Source organism: Rhinoraja longicauda, chromosome 39 (genome assembly GCF_053455715.1).
Source record: "Rhinoraja longicauda isolate Sanriku21f chromosome 39, sRhiLon1.1, whole genome shotgun sequence".
NCBI lineage: Eukaryota > Metazoa > Chordata > Chondrichthyes > Rajiformes > Arhynchobatidae > Rhinoraja > Rhinoraja longicauda.
The window spans coordinates 9,026,330-9,045,811 of NC_135991.1; the positions used below are offsets into that span (position 1 = coordinate 9,026,330).

Consider the following 19,482-nt stretch of genomic DNA (forward strand, 5'->3'; position numbering starts at 1 on the left):
GGGAATGTGAGGTCGCCGATGGGCGTGCTGCCTGCGTTGGTGAGGACTCTGAGGGAGTGCCGTGGTGCAGGGATCTCGGGTGTTTGCGGGTACATCCCGCCATGAGGACATCACGGAGTCTGGTGCGAGTGCGGACTTTCAGACAGTCCGGGAAGACACGGACTGCAGAGAGAGGAGTGACAGCGGTCGATACAACTCTGGTCACATCGCGGTGAAGGAGCGTGCCCGGGCATTGAACTGATAACTGTGGGTCTCTGCTTCTGCTGTGTGCCCAGGGGATTCTCAAACGCCGCTGTGGTGGCTCTGTAAGTCTATGTTTTAAACGAGATGTAGTTAAGTATCTTGTTGCTTTTTGGTATGACTGTACGGTAAATCAAATTTCACTCTACCTCGGTACACGTGACAATAAAGGACCAGTCGACCATTGATTTTTCTTATCTTCAGACAGCCGAAACTAACACTCTTTTTCTCTCACTGCCGGGACCCACTAGAATGTTCTTCTTGCCTTCAGTGGGATCTTGCCCAGAGTTGTCCCAGTGCTCGGAACAGGCAGCGCTCCTGGACGGTGTGACTGGGAGGGGTTTACATTGTGAAGTTCACTGTGTCTGAGTTATTGATCAGAGTAAACACCCGCTCCTGTTGACATGTCTCACTGTGGAGTCTGTCGCAGTCGGATTCCACCGCCTGTAGATCAATAATTGGATCGATCTCCTGAACCAGTGGCCGCGGAACTACCGGCGTGTGTGTTAACGGAGTCAGTCTGCTGCCAGATTCTAAGTTGTCCCTGACTTCTCTCTGGAACCCCTCCTCGTCCCCATCAGATGCCGAGTTCCCAGAGCCCTGGTTAAACGCGGCCGGTGACGGTTAAATCTGTGAAACCGGCCCCATCAGATACTGTGAGCGGGCTTATCTACGGAAAAGACCATCTCGCCTATTGTAGCGGGTGGCTGCTCGTGTCGTCGTCGTCTTCTCCCCCCCCCCCCCCCCCGCTCTTTACGCCTTCCGTCACCTTATCTCTTTTCCCAGGTCGGGCACAGTCGGAGCCGGGTCTGACATTGTTAAACCTGCAGCCGCGCACCGACTGCAACACTCCCTGATCTTCAGCTGAAAGTGGAGCCGGTGTCCAGCCCCGGAGACCGTGTTCAGTAATGCCCAGTGTTTCGCTCTCCCCTTCTCTTTCCGCAGTGAATTTATTGGCGATTGTGATCCTGTCCCGGGGAAAGTGCGGCCTCTCCACCTGTACCACTCGCTACCTGGTGGCCATGGCAGCGGCCGATCTACTGGTCACGATCAAATCGGATCAAATCTCATTACTTTTATTGGAGTTTCCTGTCCATCACCCCTGTGTGCAGTGTTAACATTGTACTGACGTTTGCAGCTACAGACTGTTCTGTCTGGTTCACCGTCACTTTCACCTTTGATCGCTTTGTCGACATTTGTTGCCAGAAGTTGAAAACTAAATATTGCACCGGGAAAACTGCGGCTGCGGTTCTCGCAATAGCCGGCGTTCTGCTCTGTCAGATGACAGTAATGGGAACGGATATGAATGATTCTCAAATTATCTTTCACTTGGTCGGGTATTTGCTGAGTAATGCCAGCTGCTGCACCAACACATTTATTTACGCGGCGACCCAGTCCAAGTTCAGGGAGCAGGTGAAGAGCGCGGTGAAATATCCGCTCACCTCAGCGCTGCGGCTCATTAATAAACCCGCGCCCTGAGCGCATCCCAGAGGGCGGCCGCAGTCTCTCCGCTCCGGGCTCCGGCTCCTCACATTCACCGCCGGATATTCCAGGTGCTTGTCCCGAGCGGATGATTCCACGGCGGCCCCGCTCCAGGACCCCCAGCCTGTCACAGAGAGATCTGTCACATTTACCCAATCACCCAGTCTCCCTCCGCAGTGGGGAACAGCCTGGGGTAAACTCCACCCTGGGACCAATCGTCCAGTCCCCCTCCGCAGTGGGGTACAGCCTGGGGTAAACTCCACCCTGGGACCAATCGTCCAGTCCCCTCCGCAGTGCGGAACAGCCTGGGGTAAAGTCCACCCTGGGACCAATCGTCCAGTCCCCTCCGCAGTGGGGCCCGGTCCAGGGGTAAACTGCGCCCTGGGACCAATCGTCTGGTCTCACTCCGCAGTAGGGACAGGTCTGGTGTGAACTCCGTCCGAGGACAAAACTACCATTAATGACTAGACCGTCGGGTGTGCCCATCCCCCAGGTCCTCTGTTCCATCTCATCTAGTCAGAGATTCATGGAGCCGTGCAGCACGGAAATATCTTCGGCCCAACTCGTCGACTCGAATGCAACATGCCCCTTCTATCCCAGTCCCACCTGCCCGTGTTTGGTCCATATCCTTCTCAACCTGTCCTATCCATGTATTTCTCAAAATGTTTTTTTAAACGTTGCAATAGTGCATGCATCTGGCAGGTAGTTCCACACACCCACCACCCTGTTTTTACGAGGGACATTCTGTGCTATTTTGTGTTGTATTTGTACCCTATATCTGACTTTACTCAGATCGGCACGGACACAAATTAATGCATCTCGGAGTTCAGTGGCGTCTATGTAACTAGTGGATTGTTTAAAGGCCTCATCGACGCACGTCGGGAAACACGCTGAGACCCTTTCTGTTCTGTCTCTCACCCTCTCGCGCCCCTTTCTCTCTCTCACCCTTTCTCTCTCCCCACCTCTCTCACCCCCTCACTCTCCACCCACTCGCTTTCTCTATCCCCTTTCTCACTCTCACTCTCCGCTCTGTCTCCCCACCCTCTCTATCCCCACTCTCTCTCTTTCTCAACTCTCTCCTCCCCCCTCTCTCTCCCCCCTCTCGCTCCACACTCTCTCTCTCGCCCCCTCGCACTCTTTTTCTGCCTTGTCTTTCTCCCCCCCACACTTTTACCCCTCACACTCTGCCTCTCGCTTCCCCTTCTCTCTCTCCCCTCTCTCTCTCTCTCCCGCGCACTCTCTCTCCTCCTTTCTCTCCCCTCCTCTCTCCGCTCCCCTCTCTGCTCTCCTATCTCCCTCTCCCCCTCACTCTCTCTCCCCCTCTTTCTCTCCCATCTCTCTCCCCATCTCTCTCCGCCTCCCTCTCTCTCTCTCTCTCTCTCTCTCTCTCTCTCTCTCTCTCTCTCTCTCTCTCTCTCTCTCTCTCTCTCTCTCTCTCTCTCTCTCTCTCTCTCTCTCTCTCTCTCTCTCTCTCTCTCTCTCTCTCTCTCTCTCTCTCTCTCTCTCTCTCTCTCTCTCTCTCTCTCTCTCTCCCTCTCTCTCTCTCTCTCTCTCTCTCTCTCTCTCTCTCTCTCTCTCTCTCTTTCTTCCTCCCCACTCACTCTCTCGCGCCCCTCTCTCTCCTCTCGCCCACTATACCCCATCTCTCTCCCCACCCTCTCTCTCCCCTCTCTCTCTCTCTCTCTCCCCCCTTTCTCTCTCACCGTCTCTCTCTTCCTGTCACAAGTATCTCTCTCTCTCAACTCTTTCTGTGCTGTAGGACTCTATGACTCTATCACCGATGTCAGGCTAACTGGTCTATAATTCCCTCTTTTCTCTCTCGCTCCTTTCTTCAAAAGTGGGATAATATTAGCTACCCCCCCAATCCACAGGAACAGATCCTGAATCAAAAGAGCATTGAAAATGATCACCAATGCGTCCACGATTTCTAGAGTGACCTCCTTGAGTACTCTGGGATACAGACCATTAGGCCCTGTTGTTTATCAGCCTTTGGTCCCATCAGTCTACCCAATCTTATAGACAATAGACAATAGACAATAGGTGCAGGAGGAGGCCATTCGGCTCTTCGAGCCAGCACCGCCATTCAATGTGATCATGGCTGATCATTCTCAATCAGTACCCCGTTCCTGACTTCTCCCCATACCCCCTGACTCTGCTATCCAGAAGAGCTCTATCTAGCTCTCTCTTGAATGCATTCAGAGAATTGGCCTCCACTGCCTTCTGAGGCAGAGAATTCCACAGATTCACAACTCTCTGACTGAAAAAGTTTTTCCTCATATCAGTTCTAAATGGCCTACCCCTTATTCTTAAACTGTGGCCCCTTGTTCTGGACTCCCCCAACATTGGGAACATGTTTCCTGCCTCTAACGTGTCCAACCCCTTAATAATCTTATACGTTTCGATAAGATCCCCTCTCATCCTTCTAAATTCCAGTGTATACAAGCCTAGTCGCTCCAGTCTTTCAACATTCCCGCCATTCCAGGAATTAACCTAGTAAACCTTTCGCTGCACGTCCTCAATAGCAAGAACATCCTTCCTCAAATTTGCACACAGTACTCCAGGTGCGGTCTCACTAGGGCCCTGTACAACTGCAGAAGGACCTCTTTGCTCCTATACTCAACTCCTCTTGTTATGAAGGCCAACATTCCATTGGCTTTCTTCACTGCCTGCTGTACCTGCATGCTTCCTTTCAGTGACTGAATCACTAGGACACCCAGATCTCGTTGTACGTCCCCTTTTCCTAACTTGACACCATTCAGATAATACTCTGCCTTCCTATTCTCACCACCAAAGTGGATAACCTCACACACATCTTTCGCCTAATGCAATTGTTTTTCAGTTCCCCTGTCTCACTGCATCCCCTGTCCTCTAGTACATTTGGGAGATTGTTTGTGGCTTCCTTAGTGAACACAGATCCGAAGCACCTGTTCAACTCTTCCGCCATTTCCTTGTTAACCTTAATAATCTCACCTGTTTCTGCCTTCAAAGGACCCGCATTTGTCTTTACTAATCTTTTTCTCATAACACACCTAAATAAGCTTTTACTATCCCTCTTTATATTCCTGGCGAGCTTACCTTCGAACTTCATCTTTTCACCTCGTATTGCCCTTTGTGTTACCTTCTGTCCTTCGGAAGTTACCCAATCCTCTGGCTTCCCGCTATTCTTTGCTATGTTATACACCACTTCTTATCGTCCCTAACTTCCCTTGTCAGAAACAGTTGCCTTTTATTCCCTTTAGAATCTCTCTTCCTCTTTGGAATGAAACGATCCTGCATCTTCTGGATTTTGCCCAAACATTCCTGCCATTGCTGTTCCACCGTCATTCCTGCTAGGATAATTTTCCAGTCGACCCTGAGACCTTCGCTCTCATGCATTCATCGTCCTCCTTGATCAACTGCAACACTGCCTCTTCTGATTTAACATTCTCCCTCTCTAATTGCAGATTAAAACATATCATATTATGGTAACTACTTCCCAACGGTTCCTTTCCCCTGAGTTCCCTTATTAAATCTGGTTCATTAGACAACTCGAAATCCAGAATTGCCTTCTCTCCAGTAGGCTCCAATACAAACTGCTCTAAGAATCCATCTCGGAGGCACACTACAAACTCCCTTTCTTGGGGTCCAGAACGAACCTGATTTTCCCAGGCTACCTGCATTTTCTCCAGAGATGGTATCTGATTCGTTGATCTACTCCAACTCGTTGTGTCTGTCAACCGGAACTATTACACCATCACAAGACAAGAATCAGCCAACCAAGGATTTCTCCCTGTCTGGGGGCATCTGTTGCCGGCCCTGATTTGTCCTGGTCTTGCAGATCTGCCCCTCCCTCCCAACCCCACCACAAACAACCAATCTGAAAAAGGGCCCCGATCCCAAACGTCATCTGTCCTTATATCATATCATATCATATCATATATATACAGCCGGAAACAGGCCTTTTCGGCCCTCCAAGTCCGTGCCGCCCAGCGATCCCCGTACATTAACGCTATCCTACACCCACCAGGGACATTTTTTACATTTACCCAGCCAATTAACCTACATACCTGTACGTCTTTGGAGTGTGGGAGGAAACCGAAGATCTGGGAGAAAACCCACGCAGGTCACGGGGAGAACGTACAAACTCCGTACAGTGCAGCACCCGTAGTCAGGATCGAACCTGAGTCTCCGGCGCTGTTCGGTTGCTGTAAAGCAGCAACTCTACCGCTGCGCTACCGTGCCGCCTTCTTCTCCAGAGATGATGTATTTCTCGCTGAGTCAATGCTCCCCTCCCATTCTTTACCTACCTCTCCGTCGCAGTGCACGTCGCTCCCCATCTCTGCCTTTCCTTAGCTCCGCCATTCGAATCACGCTCTCTACCTATCTCAGCCGTCTTTCACTCTCCACCCCGCTCCCTCTCCCAGATTCCCCGTCCCATTTAATTTTTCCCTCTCTTCACCCTCCCTGTTTCTAATCTCTGCGTCACTCTTTCTATTTATCCCTCATCCCCCTCTCTTCTGCTACTCCATACGTCTAGCCCTCTCCTCTCCTTCCCAGTTGCTCTCCCCTTCATCTCATCCCCACCCCCCACACTCTGTCCCGGTATCTCTTCACCACCCCTTTCACACTCCACTCTTATTTTCTCTCTTCTTATTTCACTCCCTTTCTCGAGCTATCTCCCATTCACCCTTGCTACACTTCCCTCTGTCACCACCCTCTGTCTCCGTCCCATTCCCTTGATCTCTCACCACTTCCTCGTTCCCTTTTTATCTCCCCCTTTGTCCCCTTCCCTCTCTCCTCTTGCTCCCTGGCCATTCTTTTCAAGATTCCTTTATTCCCCCTCTTTTTGTTTGTCACTCGCCTCCCCAGTTCTCAACCTCAAGCAGACTCTATACCCCCCCTCTCTGTATCCTCCCACAACACGCGAGCCTCCTAAACAAGATGAAAGCCCATGGTATTAGTGGGAAGATACTGGCATGGATTGACGGTTGGCTAAATGGCAGACGGCAAAGACTTGAATAAATGGGATTTGTTGGGTTCGGTGTTGGGTTCGCTTCTCTTCACGTATATTAATGATTTGAATGATGGAATTTATGCCCTGTGGCCAAGTTTGCGGAGGATAGGAAGAAGCCGTCGCAGCTGCGGCTTGCCTGCAGTCCGTCTGTCTTTTGTGTTTTTTGTTGTTTTTGTCTCAATTGTAGTGTTAATATGATGTAGTGTTGTATGTTATGTTTTGGGGGGGGGGGGGGGGTGGGAGGGAACGGGAACTGTAACTGTAACATTCTCTCTCCAGAACGGAGACGCGACCTTTGTTCTGTATCGTGTCTCCGTTCCCGTTGCGGCCTACCACCGGCCATGCACCTGGGACCACCTGGGTCTCTGGTTCGCAGAGCGCGCGGTCCGGACTCACCACCTGCGGCGCTGGCTGCCTGCGAATGCTGCGGGAACGGCTGCGACTCGTCTCCGGAGGCTCCGGCGCGGGCCGCGTGGACGTCGGAAGCCCGCAGGCCCCTGGATGGGCGCCGACATCGGGAGCTCCGGCAGCGGCAGAGGCAACGTGTCCGCCCGCCCCGAATCGCGGGGCTTGGGTCGGCCCGCCACGGACCTTTCACCATCCGGCGCGGCCTGAAATAGGCCGCGGGATTTTTTTTCACCGCCCAGCGGGGGCTTCAATATCGGGAGCCCCGACCGCCCCGACGTGGCAACTCCAACAGCCTGACCGCGGGACAAGACGGCAGGGAAGAGAAAAAGACATTCTGGCCTTCCATCACAGTGAGGAGGGACTGGAGGAGACTCACTGTGATGGATGTTTCTTTTTGTTTGGTGTTAGTTGTGATTGTACGTTATTGATTAATCTTATTGGTCTTATTGTTCAACTGCGGGTAATGTTTCATTTTACTACACATTTACGTGTATGTAACAAATAAACGACTATTGACTATTGACTATTGATAGATGGAGCGGCAGGTAATGAAGAGGAAACATCGAGTCAGCAGGACAAACAGATTCAGAGAGTGGGAAAATAAGTATTAGATGGAATAAGGCAGAGCAAAATGTTCGGTTATGCACATGGCACAGAAAGGCGTAGACAATTTTCCAATTCTGGAGAGGATTCAGAAACCAGACATTGGGTATGATTACAGCGGAGATTGACAGGTTTTGATGAGTAAGGGTGCCAAGGTTAGAGAAAATGGAGTTGAGAGGGAAAGATAGATCAACTATCTCACACACACCTCGATCCGTGACCATATCACCCCCGTCCTTTATAAACTCCACTGGCTCCCCATCCCCCAGAGAATCCAGTACAAAATCCTCCTCATAACCTACAAAGCCCTCCATAACCTGGCGCCATCCTACCTGACCGACCTCCTCCACAGGCACACTCCCACCTGCACCCTCCGCTCTGCCGCTGCCAATCTCCTATCCCCCAACATCCGGACTAAACTCAGATCCTGGGGGGACAGGGCTTTCTCCATCGCTGCTCCCACCCTATGGAACTCACTACCCCAAACCGTTAGAGACTCCCCCACACTCACCACATTCAAAACATCGCTGAAGTCTCACCTGTTCAGCACTGCCTTCAACCACTGAAGGTCACCTCACCTACTGTCTCCTTTCTCTGTTCATCTAATTATTTACTTATTTATCTATTTATTAATTTCCCTATGTTCTCAAAATCTCTGTAAAGCGTCTTTGAGTATATGAAAAGCGCTATATAAATAAAATGTGTTATTATTATTATTATTAACTATGATTGAATAGCGGAATAGTCTCAATGGGTGTTATGGCCTAATTCTGTTCCAATGATATGAATAAATTAATTATTTATACTTCATTTCTCCCACTTCATCCATCCTGTCTTATTGCCATACTCCGCGCACCCTCTCTCTCTCTCGCTTCCTCCTCACTCTCTGCTCCCCCCTCGCTTGCCTCTACCGCCACATCTCTGCCTTCCTGTATCTCCGCTCGCTTTCTTTCACTATTTTCCCTCACTAATAAATTGTCATCCGCTCTCTCTCTCTCAACCCTCCCCTCACACGTGTCCTCTTTATATCGCTAGTTCTCCTTCCCTCCGTCTTACCTCCGACTTCTCTTTCCCCCCCTATCTCTTACCGTACTCTCTCTTTATCAAATCTCTCTGAACCCTTGCCTCCACTATGACCCTATTCCTCTTTCTCTCTTTGAACTCTATACCCATTTGCTCTCTCTCCCACTCCGCGTCGCTTCCTCTACTTCCAGGATGACGAGGAGGGAGAGAAAGAGGTGGTGAAATGACGAGGAAAAGAAAGAGAAAGGGCGGAACGGAGGGAGTGCAGGGTAGGGGATAGGATAAATGGGAAGAGCAAAAGAACGAAATGTTTAAGTGCAACAGACATGGTTATGGACGAGAGAAAGTGCGAGCAGAGAGATGGAGGTTTGAGGATCTCCCGCTCATTCGCTCTCCCACTCCCTCTCTGCTCCCTTTGTCTCCTTCCACATTCCTCTCGATATTGCTATTCTCTTACTTTCTTTTTTTCCCCTTATCCTCGTGCTTTCTCTTTCTCCGCCACCTCCACCCTATTTGTCATCCTCCGCGTGTTAAAGTTATAAATTGGAGGAAGGTCAAGTGTGACGGCATTAAACAGGAACTTGTTGAAGTTGATTGGAGCAGGTTGTTTGAAGGGAAATGAACGTCGGGATTTGGAATGATTTTGAAAGGTTGGTGCTGAATGTTCAAAGCGCGCATGTTCCAATTCGAGTGAAGGGCAAAGTAGGTGAAAGTAAGGAAGCTTGGATGATGAGAGAAATTGCGGCTCTGGTCAAGGAGGGGAAGGAAGGGGGCAGAGGCGGCTGGGATCATGTACATTCCTGGGGAGTTTTGTAAACTGAGGGACAAGCCAAATAACGTAATCAGGAGGATAGAAAGTGGTCAGGAAATTGATCTGAAAGAGAATATTCAGGAAAATCCAAAGATATTATATGTACACTAAGGGAAAAGGGTAACCAGACAAGCAATATGGCCACAGGAAGCCGAACAGTCATCTCTGCGTGAAGTCACTGGAGATGGAAACGTTCTCAATTGGTATTTATTTTGTTTTTACGCGGAGAAAGGGCGGGGAAAAAATGGGGCAATGGAAGTGGCTGGATGCCAGTCAGAATTACGGTCGAGGTGGTGCTGAGTGTGAAGGTTGATAAATCTCCCGCACCAGATATATCCGTGGATACAGCGGGAAGTTAGAGAAGAAATTGCAGGTACCTTCGCTAAGATATGAGTCATCATTAAATTCGCTGAGGTTCCGGAAGGCTGGAGGGTGGGAAGTATTGTGCTTCTATTTATTAAGGACGGCAGGGGAAAGCCTGAAACCGATATGCCACTGAACCTAAGGTCTGTGGTTGGAAAGTTACTAGAAATTATTCTGAGGTATAATTACAACATGCGTTTAGATAGACAGGAGCTGAATAGGGATAATCAACATAGAAACATAGAAACATAGAAAATAGGTGCAGGAGTAGGCCATTCGGCCCTTCGAGCCTGCACCGCCATTCAATATGATCATGGCTGATCATCCAGCTCAGTAGCCTGTACCTGCCTTCTCTCCATACCCCCTGATCCCTTTAGCAAAAAGGGCCACATCTAACTCCCTCTTAAATATAGCCAATGAACTGGCCTCAACTACCTTCTGTGGCAGAGAATTCCACAGACTCACCACTCTCTGTGTGAAGAAATGTTTTCTCATCTCGGTCCTAAAAGACTTCCCCCTTATCCTTAAGCTGTGACCCCTGGTTCTGGACTTCCCCAACATCGGGAACAATCTTCCCGCATCCAGCCTCTCCAACCCCTTAAGAATTTTATATGTTTCAATAAGATCCCCCCTCAGTCTTCTAAATTCCAGCGAGTACAAGCCCAGTCTATCAAATCTTTCCTCATATGCAAGTCCCGCCATCCCAGGGATTAATCTGGTGAACCTTCTCTGTACTCCCTCTAAGGCAAGAACGTCTTTCCTCAGGTTAGGAGACCAAAACTGCACACAATACTCCAGGTGCGGTCTCACCAAGGCCCTGTACAATATAACGCAGTTATATCCGTGGGAGACAGCGTCTCCCGAATCTGTTTGAGGTTTTTGAGGATGTAAGCAAATCGGTTGATGAGAGCATAGCTGGAGACGCTGTCTGTGTGAATTTCAGCAAGGTATTTGACAAGGGCCCACGTGAAAGGCTTCTCTGGTAGGTTAGATCGCAATTGATTTAGGGAGGGTGAGCCGACTGGATATAAAGTTGGCCTCGTGGAAGGAAGCTGATGATCACGGAGAAAGGTTGGTTGTTTGACTGGAGGCATGTGACTGGTGGTGTGCCTCAAGGATCTGTGCTGGACCCACTGTACAATCCAGAGTAAATAACTTTGTAGATGACAAGAAAGTGGGTGGCATCGTAGATATATCGTTGTCCATGGTTACAGCAGGTTCTTGATCAGGATACCAGAGGGACAGTTTGTGGAGATTAATGCAGCTAAGTATGTGGTATTGCTTAGTCGGAAGTCAAACCAGGGTGGGACCTTTGCAGTGAATGGTAGGGCTCTGGGGAATGGTGTTGAACAGAGGGATCTAGGAGGGCAAAGACACAAATCCTTGAAAGCGACGCCACAGACAGAAAAATGTCGTCAGGAATATTTTCAGCACATTGGCTTACATCGGTCCGGGTAATGAGTGTGGATGTTGGGGTGTCACAAATGTACAAGGCGCTGGCGAGGCCACAATTAGAGTATTGTGTTTAGTTCTGGTCATCCTGCTATAGGAAATTTGAAAAACGTATACATAATGTTAACGAGAGTGTTGGCAGAATTTAACGACCTAGGTTATAAGGAGAGGTTTGCTACACTAAAACTCTATTCCTTGGCAGATACGAGGATGAGAGGTGTATACGATCATGCGTGGAAGAGATAGGATAACATTTTACCCAGGGGGGGGGGAATCAAGAACCACAGGACATAAATTTAAATATAAATAGGAAGGATTTAATAGGAAACTGAGAGGGCAACATTTTTCACACGGAGGCTGATGGATGTATGAAATGAGCTACTCGAGGAGATAGATAAGGCCGAAACTATAAGGAGATTTAAACGACATTTGGTCAGGTTGTCAGGTGCATGGATAGGAAAGGTTTAGAGGAATTTGGTCACTGCGTGTTCAGGTGGGACTTGCGCAGAAAGGGGCCCCTTTTTTCGGCATGGGTGGTCTGCGCCGAATTGGCCAGTTTTCTGCTCCATGACACGAAGACCGAGCCTTGCGACTCACAATGTCTGTGCCAAACATAATTGCAGATCATCTCTTATCGTCATGCACACAATCCATATCTATGAACTTATGATCTTATAGTTGCGCCCTCTAATATTTGACTTTTCCAATTTGGGAAAAAATATTCTGACTTTCCATTCTGTTTTTACGTGTTATCTCTGCTTCTCTAGGGCCTCCTCACATCCTCCAGTGTTCCAGAGAAAATCCAATTCTGTCCAAACTCCCCTTTGGGCCAATACTTGCTTGTCCATGCAACATTCTGGTGAACCACGGTACAGTTTCCAAGATTTTATGATAATGGCGTCAAAAGAACTGCACGCAACATTCTATATGCGGCCCGACCAATGTCTTATAAACGTGCATCATGTTTTCCCCACCGATGACGGCAAGCTTTCTTTCGCCGTCCTCTAAATGTGTGTCTAAATTCAGTGAGTGATGGAATTGGGCCTCCAAGATCCCTGTGTACATCAATGCTGTTAAGGGTTGTGAAGGTGACTGTATATGTTTCCACCGACATTTGATCTCACAAAGTGCCACGTCTCACATTTGCTAGGTTTTCACCACATCTGCCATTTCTCAGCCTATTTCCGGATCTAATCTGTATCCCACTGGGTGCCTGTATCGTCACAATGTTTGTGTCTTCTGCAACTTACCAGCCAACCCGTCTACGTTTACGTTCACGTCGTTTCTATATATTACGCACGATGGAGGTCCCAATACAGATCCCTGCGGATTGGTCACAGACTTCCAGTTTGAATATTGACCTTCCACCACTATGCTCTGTCTTGTATCAGTAATGCAGTTTTGAATCCATACGATGGTTACTGATAATCCCGGACAATGTAACATTCTAGATCAGCGTACCCGGGGGAGGCTCAAACGCCATGCTAAAATCTATGTAAACAACAACCACCGCCCTTTCCCCATTGACCACATTGTCACGGCTTCTGAAAACTCGATCAATTTAGTAAGAAATGATTTGCCGCGTAAAAAGCCATGCTGACGTCCTTCATTGCCCCATTCTCTTCCAAAAGAGATCGAATCCTCCCGGGCTCCCTATCGAACCCGGGGCCACGTTTCTGCAAAGCAACACACCATCATCACCCCGCGTAAACGCTGAATGCCGGACGCAAGCACTGTATCTAAGCTCCTCGCCTTCATTTGTCACATGGGGACCTCGGCCACATATAGAACCTACGTCTGTCTTATTAGGAAGGTGGAGCGATTAGTGTAGGGACGTGTTCATCACAAAACCCGCATCCCTTCCTATCCCCATCCGACCATCCTATCTCCCATCACAGCGGCCCTGTCTCTCTCGCAATTTCCCCCGGCCTCTATATTCCCAGTCCCCCGTCCCCCTCTCTCCCCACTCCTCCGAGCCTCTTTCCCCACTCCTCCGGTCATCGCTCAAAATGTCCCATAAACTCTAGTCATCCTTTTATTGTGCAGACCCAGCAGAAGCATTCCCTCTGGGAGGTGTGTGAATGGCGGGGAGGGGAGGGTTGCGCACTGTCTAACTTTGGAAATAGACAGGAGAAACCGGAACTGCCGAAGTTTGGGTGCCGGGTGTGCGAAGTGAATCTTAGGTTCTGAACACTAAGATTCCGAAGCCCGGAGTCGGGGGAGATTACAAGAAATGGAGCCCCATCAGGAGGGAGGTCGAACTGGGAGAAGGGCACATCAGACGAACCAGCCCCAAGTGGGAGATTGGACAATCATTCTGGGGATGCTGAAACCAGAAGGACCATATTCAAGAGGCATACCTCAACCGCAGATGGAGATGGCACGATTGGTCCCAGGGCGACGTTACTCGAGAACGGTTCCCACTGCGGACGGAAATGGGGCGACTGGGTAAATGTGAGACATCTCGCAGCGACGGGATGGAGGTGCCGGAGCGGAGCTGTCGATGGGATCTTCCGTCCGGGACTGGAAGATGCGGCGGTGAATGTCAGGGGCCGGAGCCCGGACGGTAGAGACAGCAGCCGACTCTGGGATGCGCTCAGGACGCGTATTTATGAATGATCTGAAGCAGAGAGGTGACCGGATATTTCACCGCGCTCTTCACTTTCTCCCGGAACTTGGCCTGTGTCGCCGCGTAAATAAATGTGTTCGTGCAACAGTTGAGATTTCTCAGCAAATACCCCATTTTGTGAAAGATCCATTCAGAATCATTCCAATCTGCATTGTCTTCTGTGATCTGATAATAGACGAAGTGTGCCACATTTGTCAGCCACAGGAGGATGAAGCTGCCGGAGATGGTGAAGAGTAAAACCACAGACCTCCTCCTGCTCTCCATCTCCGGGTCACTGCGCTTCTCCCCCTTGCTCTCACCCCTCAGCCCCTGACGGACCCGACTGGCCACTAAAATGTGCCGGACTGTCAGAGCGTTGAGCAGCAGGATCACAGCGAAAGGGAGGAGCGGCGTTAGAGCCGTGTCGAACCAGTCAAACGTCACCCACCCAGGGTCAGTGAAAACACTTTCCTTCATGACACAGAGCCACGGGACATTTTCGATGATCCTCCAGGGTTCATATGTGAAGTAGCGGGGAACGTTTTTCAGACAGAGCAGAACGCCGGCTGTTGCTAGAACCGCAGCCGCAGTTTTCCCGGTGCAATATTTAGTTTTCAGCTTCTGGCAACAAATGGCGACAAAGCGATCAAATGTGAAAGTCACGGTGAACCAGACAGAACAGTCTGTTGCTGAAAACTTCAGTACAATGTTAACACTGCACACAGGGGTGATGGACAGGAAACTCCAATAAAAGTAATGAACTCGGATCTGATTCAAAATCACCTCGGTGATCGCGACCAGGAGATCGGCCGCTGCCATGGCCACCAGGTAGCGAGTGGTACAGGTGGAGAGGCCGCACTTTCCCCGGGACAGGATCACAATCGCCACTAAATTCACTGCGGAAAGAGAAGGGGACGGACACTGGGCATTACTGAACACGGTCTCCGGTGCTGGACACCGGCTCCACTTTCAGCTGAAGCACAAGAGTGTTAAGATTCGGTGCGCGGCTGCAAGTTTAACAATGTCAGGCCCGGCTCCGACTGTGCCTGACCGGCCTGCTTCAGGGGGAAAGAGATGAGGCGACGTGCGGGGTAAAGGGCGGGGAGGGAACGAGCAGCCGCCCGCTACCATCGGCGGAATGGTCTTTTTATATTTAACCCTGCTCACATTCTCTTATGGGGCAGCTTTCACAGACTTAACCGTGACCGGCCGTTTAACCAGAGCTCTGGGAACTCGGCTGCTGATGCGGACGAGGAGGGTTCCAATAGACAATAGACAATAGACAATAGGTGCAGGAGGAGGCCATTCAGCCCTTCGAGCCTGTACGCACCGCCATTCAATGCGATCATGGCTGATCACTCTCAATCAGTACCCCGTTCCTGCCTTCTCCCCATACCCCCTCACTCCGCTATCCTTAAGAGCTCTATCCAGCTCTCTCTTGAAAGCATCCAACGAACTGGCCTCCATTGCCTTCTGAGGCAGAGAATTCCACACCTTCACCACTCTCTGACTGAAAAAGTTCTTCCTCATCTCCGTTCTAAATGGCCTACCCCTTATTCTTAAACTGTGGCCCCTTGTTCTGGACTCCCCCAACATTAGGAACATGTTTCCTGCCTCTAATGTGTCCAATCCCCTAATTATCTTATATGTTTCAATAAGATCCCCCCTCAACCTTCTAAATTCCAGTGTATACAAGCCCAATCGCTCCAGCCTTTCAACATACGACAGTCCCGCCATTCCGGGAATTAACCTAGTGGGAAGGCAGGGACAACATAGAATCAGGCAGCAGAGTGGCTCCGTTAATGGATTCATTGCACAATGAGTTCAGTTCGGTAACAACACACGCCGGTAGATCCGGGTTTCAGGCGATTGATCCAATTATTGAGTAATAGACAATGGAATCCGTCTGTGACAGACTCCACACAGAGACGTGTCCACAGGACCGGGTGTTCACTGATCAAAAACTCAGAAACAATTAACTTCACAAGGTTACCCAATGAAAGTTATAATCCGCCTTGCACGCCTCCATTTTTGCAAATGATAAACGAGAGAAAATATTTTAATCCTTTCTTACTATAAGTGTTGATCATAAAGATCAACAAGGAGGGATCTGTGGAAGAAAAATTAATATCCTTCCTTACTTAGTTTTGATTGGAAATGAACAAGGTAACGAAAGGGTGCTTGGATGTGACAATTGGCGTCCCTCGTTGACCAGGTGCAGAAGGGGTTCGTGGAAATCGGCAAAGTAACACTTGACGTAGAACCTCTTGTCTGGGAATGTGTTGAAAGGTGGGATGGTAAAGAAAAACATGAAATGGTAGAGGAGATAACGAAGCTTGTTTCCTCTTCTCTGAGAAGTCACAGTAGACCTCCCGCACCCCCTAACACTAGTGGCATTGAAATGTTACTGTAAATGGGTGGACTTATGATGGGCTCTGAGAGGGCCGCCGAAAAGGTGAGATAGAATAATGTCAAGATGCCCTTGTATTGTGTTTGACTTGTATTAACCATCTGTTGTTGAATGAGATTAACATAATCAAAAAGTATGTTATAACTAATGAAATAATTGGTACCCATGTAGTTGAAAGAATACTTTCGTAGAGTAGTATCAACGAAAGTTGTTTACTGCACAGTGTAAAAGTCGGCTAATTCTGCTGTGGAGTCAGATAACTGGTGGGCAGTTTACTGCCACTATCTCTCCATGATATCATGCAATAAAATCCAGAAGCCAATCTGCGAAGTCTCCGCTTTTCATTTTCCTTTAATTTCCCTCTAAATTAATGTCTTCCCCAGTCACTCGGTCCAAGAGATCAGGCTGCCACGAGCACATGGTCAACTCTGGACAAGGCCCCACTGAAGGCAAGGACAACATTGGTCCCGGCAGTGAGAGAAAATAGGGTTGGTATCAGCTGCATGAAAATAAGAAAAATCGCGGTTTTAATTGAAACACAAATAACCGAGGGGATCACTGATTTATTATCGTACAACGACCAGCAGTTGGGAAGCATGTGACATGGTCAAAATCAGGTCAGCGCCGGCTAACACGGAACTGTAAAACTTGAATTTACCGCGAACTCACTTACCGGGGACTCCAATGATAGCAATGATCACGTACAATATTTGCTCCACACTGGCATATCTGTAATACAATTCCCACATTTTCCCTGCCCAGCGCCGTGTCTCCGTGAGCTGCAGGTAATCTCACGGAAGGAAATGCTGGGGAAGAACCTTCCATGAGACTTTATGCCATTTACCATCTCCACCGGGACAGTTAAATATAGAAATTTTGAATTTATTCGCAAAAACAGATTACATCAGCCAAGTGAAATCCCAGCTGTGACAGGTTCTGATTTATTCAAGAAATTGATTGAGAAACTTAAAAGATTGAGAATTGTGGCGATACTGAGGGATGGAAATTGGGAGCGATGTTGTTCCATGAAACTCCATCAGATACATTTTCCCACCCCCAGTTTTTTGATTTCCTTCAATCCGCATCACTGAGCTAGGCAATCTGCCCAGTTTGTAGGTGGCCGGGGCGACCTTTGTCCATAGGTTAGTTCAACAGATTGCCGACGATTAAAATACCAACCCTCCCCCCCGCCCACTGTGCTTCGCTGCTCATTATGATCGGGGCTCATCTGACTGTGACCTCAACCACACCCCCCTCGCTCTTCTCTCTATCTCTCACATGTTCCTCCTGATCACACTATATGTGGCAGCTGTGGCTGCCTCACCAACAATCTGCCTGTCCCTTCCTTCCCTGATGTTTCTTTAGAATGTATTAAAAGTATGCTTTTAGTGTTCTTTAGCTTGTGTGATGTGGGACTGTGGGGGTGTGGGGAGGGGTAAACCTTTTTTAATCCCTTACCTCGATGGAGATGCGATTTTTTCCCGTATCGTATCTCCGTCCGCACTGCGGCCCGACATAGAGCGAATGGTGGCCTCTGCTGGAGACCGACTTCGGGCTCTCCAACCGCGGGAGCCTGCGGGACTGACCACCGTGAAGCTGGCGATCCCTTTGCCGGGGAACGACCTCTGAGCTCTAACCGCGGGAGCCTGCGGACTTTAACATCGTGGAGCTCACGGTCTCTGGTTAGGGACCGACTTTACTTTAGTTTGGTTTAGTTTAGTTTAGTTTAGTTTAGTTTAGTTTAGCTCAGAGATGCAGCTCGGAAACAGGCCCTTCGGCCCACCGGGTCCGCGCTGACCAGCGATCCCGCACATTACCTTTCAATCCGACTTCTTAAAGGGACCCAGCGTGTGACGTCACAATGGGACACGTACGACTTTAATTGCTCTTCCCTCCACGGATCGCTCTGGCTGCAGCGCTGGCGCCACGGAGCCCAGGTCAGTGACACCCTCTCCCCTTCCCTGTCGCCCTCTACGAGGAATGGGCCTAACGGGTCCACTTAGTCTAGTATCTGTCTATCCATCCATCCATCCATCTATCCATCTATCCCTCTCTCCCTCTCTCCCTCTCTCCCTCTCTCCCTTTCTCCCTCTCTCCATCCATCCATCCATCCATCCATCCATCCATCCATCCATCCATCCATCCATCCATCGATCCATCCATCCATCCATCCATCCATCCATCCATCCATCCATCCATCCATCCATCCATCCATCCATCCATCCATCCATCCATCCATCCATCCATCCATCCATCCATCCATCCATCCATCTATCTATCTATCTATCTATCTATCTATCTATCTATCTATCTATCTATCTATCTATCTATCTATCTATCTATCTATCTATCTATCTATCTATCTATCCATCTATCTATCCATCTATCTATCCATCTATCTATCTAGCTATCTATCTAGCTATCTATCTAGCTATCCATCCATCTATCTATCTAGCTATCGATCTAGCTATCTATCTAGCTATCTATTTATATAAGAAAATAACTGCAGATGCTGGTACAAATCGATTTATTCACAAAATGCTGGAGTAACTCAGCAGGTCAGGCAGCATCTCGGGAGAGAAGGAATGGGTGACGTTTCGGGTCTATTTATTTAGCTATCTATTTATTTAGCTAACTAAATCCTTTGTTAGCGGTTTAGGATTTAGGATCCTTTGTTAGCGGTTGATTTCGGGAGCTCCAACCGCAGGAACTTCGACTGCCACGACCCGGTAGCTTCGATCGCCCCAACGCGGGAGCTTCGACCGGCCCAATCGCCGGAGCTTCGATCGCCCAGATGCGGGAAAGTCGTTCGCCGACTGCGGGAGCTTCGATCGCCCGACTGCGGAAGTTTCGCTTGCCCTGTCCGCGAGCGAAAAGGAGGAAAGAAGGTAGACTTGGGGAATGTGAGGTCGCCGATGGGCGTGCTGCCTGCGTTGGTGAGGACTCTGAGGGAGTGCCGTGGTGCAGGGATCTCGGTGTTTGCGGGTACATCCCGCCATGAGGACATCACGGAGTCTGGTGCGAGTGCGGACGGCTTTCAGACAGTCCGGGAAGACACGGACTGCAGAGAGAGTGACAGCGGTCGATAC

General features: G+C 49.4%; 1 protein-coding gene across 1 annotated transcript; it reads right to left on the bottom strand.

The window, feature by feature from the left end:
• Positions 1-13,971: 13,971 nt before the first annotated feature.
• LOC144611192 (putative G-protein coupled receptor 139) lies at positions 13,972-16,012 on the bottom strand. The gene is made up of 2 exons (XM_078430244.1): positions 15,977-16,012; positions 13,972-14,841 (listed from the first exon to the last, which is right to left on the bottom strand). The coding sequence occupies exons 1-2, from the start codon at positions 16,010-16,012 to the stop codon at positions 13,972-13,974; spliced, it is 906 nt and encodes a 301-aa protein (XP_078286370.1).
• Between the last annotated feature and the right edge of the window lie 3,470 nt (positions 16,013-19,482).

Coding starts and splice junctions, on each gene's coding strand:
- LOC144611192 (XM_078430244.1), bottom strand. CDS start 16,012: ATGGAGGCGTGCAAGGCGGATTATAACTTTCATTGG. Junction 14,842..15,976: donor CGGATTATAACTTTCATTGG/GTAACCTTGTGA, acceptor TCCCGGGGAAAG/TGCGGCCTCTCCACCTGTAC.